The sequence below is a fragment of the Protobothrops mucrosquamatus genome, unplaced genomic scaffold (assembly GCF_001527695.2).
Source record: "Protobothrops mucrosquamatus isolate PMUCROS unplaced genomic scaffold, P.Mucros_1.0 scaffold15281, whole genome shotgun sequence".
Classification (NCBI taxonomy): Eukaryota; Metazoa; Chordata; class Lepidosauria; order Squamata; family Viperidae; genus Protobothrops; species Protobothrops mucrosquamatus.
The window spans coordinates 1-5503 of record NW_015401049.1 but is presented as its reverse complement, the minus strand read 5'-3'; the positions used below and the strand labels follow the sequence as shown (position 1 = coordinate 5503).

At 34.9% G+C, this 5503-nt stretch overlaps 1 protein-coding gene across 1 annotated transcript; it reads right to left on the bottom strand.

The window, feature by feature from the left end:
- Positions 1–712: 712 nt before the first annotated feature.
- On the bottom strand, positions 713–4905 carry LOC107301645 (ribosome biogenesis protein NSA2 homolog; the record flags this gene model as incomplete). Its single annotated transcript, XM_015830840.1, has 5 exons — positions 713–967; positions 1921–2113; positions 2859–3038; positions 4215–4365; positions 4718–4905. Coding segments are annotated over 5 exons (780 nt in total), but the record flags the coding sequence as incomplete, so codon positions are not given.
- Between the last annotated feature and the right edge of the window lie 598 nt (positions 4906–5503).

The window sequence follows — 5503 nt, the reverse complement described above, 5'->3', positions numbered from 1 at the left end:
CTTGATCACAAAATGAAATTAATACAAGGTAACATGTTGTGGTTATACATACTGCACACAAAAAAGAATGTTAAGATTGGTTGGCAGTAACATTACTGGTAGACATAGAGTTCAATAATTGGTCTACTAATCTATATTATTAAAATTATAGGCTTTTGATCCTACACATCCTATTCAACCTTGGATAGATCAACCCACCGTGTATTCTGAAGTTTTGGGAAATAGGGTAGATAGGATTGACACTAATCCCAGATTACAGAGGAAAGGGTAAGCTTCTAACCACACTTCCTCTTGGAGGGAGTTCTGATTATACACTGATAGCAGGAAACATATTAACTTAAGAGTTTCATTAACATTTCACTACATACAAAGAAAAAAAAACCACTTCAGGAAATGTTTTAACATATATAAAACAAGATTACAGTTCAGTCACCCACACATTCCTAGGTTAAGAATATTTTGCATACTTAGAAAATTTCCCCTGGAACTAATAACCTGCAATATACTATGAATATGCTTTCTCACTACCAAGATGCTACTGGATGTCCACCAAGTTGGAATTATTATACTTCAACTTGTGTTCCACATGTGTGAAATTTGGTGTAGAAAGTTAGTTTCAGCTATTACTTATCCATACGTACCTACTTTCTTAATACTGGAAAAATTGACAGTAAAGGATGTTACTGTGTGCAAGAAACAAGGACTACAGATATTCGGTTTAAGTCTATTTACCATTCTAATCAAGAATTTTTTTATTTTTGATAATATTTGGAGAAAAGCCAGCTCTTCAGCAGTCCTTTGTCTTATGAGATGGCTGTTCCGAAATAAATTCTTTTATCTGAAGTCTGCAGAAGCACTTGTGTGTGTGAAAAGCTTGCACAGCCACAGCTGCAGTGTCACTATACAAGTAGAACTGCATTAATGCATCCATCATTTTCTGGATTATTGGTTACTTGTGCATATTTTCCTGAAAAGAAAACAAGTTTTACTGAAAATGAATATTTATAAATGGCAGTTTCTTAATAATTCAGTCTACTAGTGCAGTATAATTTTTTAAAAAAGCATCCCTCCATAGCTGCCATTTGAATACATTGTGTCAAAACTCTACTTAAGAGGAAAGAGTTGGGGAAAGAGAATAACGGGCCTTTATTTTTACCAACTGAAAAGTTACTTCTGTGAGACTGGACAAACCAACATTAAAATTTGTTACAAGTTGCATAATGTAACTTGAATGAACTGCAAAATTTCCTCTAACTGCTGAGTGATTGCTACATAAGACATATTAAAAATACAGATGGATTTTGACTAGGAGTCAAAAAAAAGTATTACTGGAGCAGGGAAGAAGCATTGGTATACAGCTGAAATTGATGAATAAGATCTTATGTTTTTTCTTTTCATAAGATACACTTGAACTGCTGCTGGGCAAATTTAGACAAAAGTCATCTGATTATCAAGATCCAAGCAAATTGTGATTTTTTTTTTTATCTTGCTAAGCAAGAAATACTTATTTACTTATTAGGTTTATGTGGCGCCCATCTCATTTAGAGGTGACTAGACATCCTGTAGTTTTCATCCTGAAAACCTGCGAATTCATACAATTCTCACATAATATCTAATTGCTTAAATGCTTCTTTCATTAGCATTATTAGGCGCCTTGGTGGCACAATGGTTAGAATGCAGTACTGCAAGCTAACTCTGCCCACAGCGAGGAGTTCAATTCAGACCAGCTCAAGGTTGACTCAGACTTTCATCCTTGCGAGGTCAGTAAAATTAGGACCAAGATTGTTGGGGGCAATATGCAAATAAGGTTTACATTGTAAATCGCCCAGAAAGTGCCGTAAAGCACTATGGGGTGGTATATACGCCTAAATACTATTACTATCAATTCTTATTACTTAAAAGTAGTATTTGATTACTTACCCCAGATAACTTTGCCTCCTTGGGTGACGAGACCAAGCTCACTCACGTTCACCTCGATTACTGTACCTCTTGTGATTACTCCCAAAGAAGTATAGAGAGGAGAAGAAGGATTCTTTTTTACACCAAGAATAGGTAGGCAAAACGTGGCTTTAAGTTCTGGATGTGTTACATGGGCCTTCTTAAATCGCAAACCCTATTATGCAACAAAATAAATAAAATTCTTCGTAAGTAACCACAGAAAAAAGAGAATTCAAACTAACACATGCATTTATTCTTAATCCCAATCCCACACAAATGGGCTTAGTTTTAAACCCAGAAAAGTTAACAGCTGTTTATGACTCCGATTTCCACTAGGTTGGTGGACTGCAATTGTGACCAGTTCCAGGTAGCTTGTCCTCTTTTTCACGATTGCTAAATGTACCACTATGTCTTTCTCATTTTATTTACTTATTAAATTTATTGGCTGCCCATTTTACCACAGCGAAACTTTGGGTGGCTTACAATATTAAAAAGATAAAACTATAGAAAATTTATAGACAATATAAATTAAATATTATAAAAATACAAATACTCAGCTCTAACTAAAAGATAGGGAGGGAAGGAGAAAGATAAGCAGGGTGGGAGACGGGATTTATTATTCATCTATCAATCACCCCAATGTAAAACCCCTCCATTGGAGGTCTAAGCCAATTGGCAGAGCCAGGTCTTTAAGCTCTTGTGGAAGATGGGGAGGGTTGGAGCCAACCGCACTCTTGAGTGGCAAGATGTTCCAAAGGGCAGGTGTAATGGTAGAGGAGGCTCTACACTCTGCCAGCCAGAATACTTTGGTCGATGGGACCTACAGCATGCCTCCTCTGCTGACATGGGTGGGGCATCTTTACTGAAGACTGAACATGAAAAAGCAAATTAACTACTAACCTACTACAACTAATATTTACCATTGGTCGAATGAAGCGCTCGTATTTTGGAGGTTTTCTGGTAAAGCCGTCCCCTACAAAACACACTTTGGTAACCATTCTTTTCCAAGCCTTCTTCTTTCGTTTTCCTGTGCGAATCACTTTGAGCACTTCTGTTTCTCCCTGGGCCCGGACTTTGGGCACAGGAACCTCCCATTTCCCCTAAAAATAAATAATTTGTAATGTTAGGGAGATAAAGATGGGAAATGACATATGGGCACATATACAATATATTGCTTCATTAATTTTGTAACATACTAGTTTGTCTAACACAATAACAGAATGATTGTATCTGCATCACAAGCCACAGAGGAATTGTATAGACAGTGCCCCAACCATTGAAGTTATTGCTAATAACTGTTTGTTTGATTGTCAACTCTATGTCACTTTCAGTGGTAGATGTTTAACAGACCTACTTGAAAGAACAGCTCACTGGGACATGAATCACAGATTGTTCTATTTCCTCCTGGGTTGTAACATATACATTGTGAGCAGAAATACTAAGTTTATAGTCTAGATAGTCCAGCTAAGAACCATATTGAACAGATTGGGGTATCATGAAAAGGTGATGTATTTATCTGATTCATTGCATTTACCACATATTTTATTACTGTATTTTCTTTTTATCTATTTTACTTTGGAATTAGAACTTGTACTTTATTTTTATTTTCTTTCATAGGGTTATAATTACTACTACTACAGTTGGATTGTATCAGTGTGGGAAATCTGTAAAGTCTGGTTTGATTACACCGCCGACTCTTATTGTTCTTCCTATCAAGAACATTGATATACAGGAAAAGTATATCAAAATAAGCTTTGCAACAGGCAGAGGAGATCTTCCAATACTCAGAGGAGGACATACATTCCTCTCATTTATACTGCAGAGTAGAGCAATAGGAATTTATTATTAAATATTGCCCTCCACTTTTGAAAAAGCCAGAAATGGCTGTATCTTCCCACAAAGAGGAAAAATACAGAAAATATATAAGTATTTCTTCCCAGCAAAGTGTTTTAAGGGCAATTCTTTGTTTTCTAGCAATTTCCTGTACACCAATTTAATTTCGCTTTATACAAGTAATCAGATATTTTAAAAAACTATACTTATATTCCAAAGTGGGAGATATAAAAGTACTAAGCAAATTAAAACACTTATGTAGATTTTTGGACAAATCCAGTAACTCCTCATCATATATGCAAACTAATATCCTCAGAACAGAACATTGGAATCAGCATTCAATATTTTGAATAAATACTAGTCATTATTTTGCAAATCGGTATTTTAAAGCAACAGTAAATATCCTTGCAAATTATATTAACTTAAGCATCTGTATGACTTACAGCTTTTTCTTTTCGTTTTTGTTTGATCATGTTGGAAAGAACTTTTGCTCGAGACTGGCTCTCCCTATCCAGCAGGTATGCTGGTACAGCGCCTTCTGGGGTCTTGTCATCATTCTTCTGCTTGCTATTTCTCTTTTCATGCATCTTAATACTAGAGGGATAGATACAACAAGGTGCTTTTCAGATGTTTCCAAATTAATTTAGCACTAAATCAGCAACACTGCCCAATGAAAATGTTTAGTAATAGAGATCTTAAATGGATTCCAAAGCTTAGAGGGAATCATACTACTTATAGGCAAAATATGCAACATCAACACCAACTGTAACATGAAGCACTTTTCCTAAAACAAGTGCCTCAAGAAAACTATACTAATGTCATTGTATCTAAAGTCTGAGTAATGGATATACACAAAAATAATCAGCATACATTCCAATAAGACTAGATCGCAGCAGTACAATTTATTGTATCAAAGTCCTTAAGTTTATAATAAAAGTTGTCTCACGTCTTTTTCATTTGTATTTTTTCCGCATGGCGCTGTTTATGGTACAGTTTAGCTTTTAATCCAATCATTTTCTTGGCTTTCTTTGACCGCTCATGAGCCTCACGACCTTCTTTCTTCCTTTTCTTCTCATGATAATCCAAGCGGTAGCCATATCGCTTCCGATGTAACTCTATATATTCGTTTTGTGGCTGTGAATTAGAGAAAAAAATAGAAATTAAACTGTTAAAATTATACCCATCAGTTTTTCAGTGTCTGTATTTATATAAATATTAGTTTTGTGGTTTTCATTTCAGCATATTTCTATCTGAAACTGACATATTGCCATACATATTTAGTCTCCAAGTAATTACACATGAATCTGTCACTAAGTAACAAATCTAAAAATATAGAAAAGCCACTTAAAAATAAAATATCCTCAGCCCCGCATCCATTTTATTTTCACGGTTTTCACTTTAGCCATTTTAAGCAAACAGCCACAATACTTCAAAGTGAAACTCTAGCAAGAAACATTTGATTAAAAAATTATCAAAAAATCAATTTCTATCAATTTCACTTGATACATGAAAAGGTTTTATGCTATTGCAAGCGTTAATCAGTTTATTAATAGCAGCTGTCTGTATTAGGCTGATGATTCTTAACAAATCTGACTACAGCATGGTTTTGTATCTCATATCTCATATCTTTTTCCATTTTGTAATGCTTTATGCAATTAATGACACAAACTTTAATTTATAAAAGCATACAGTTTCTGCACAAATATGAAACATAGCCCAGGAGAGATACACA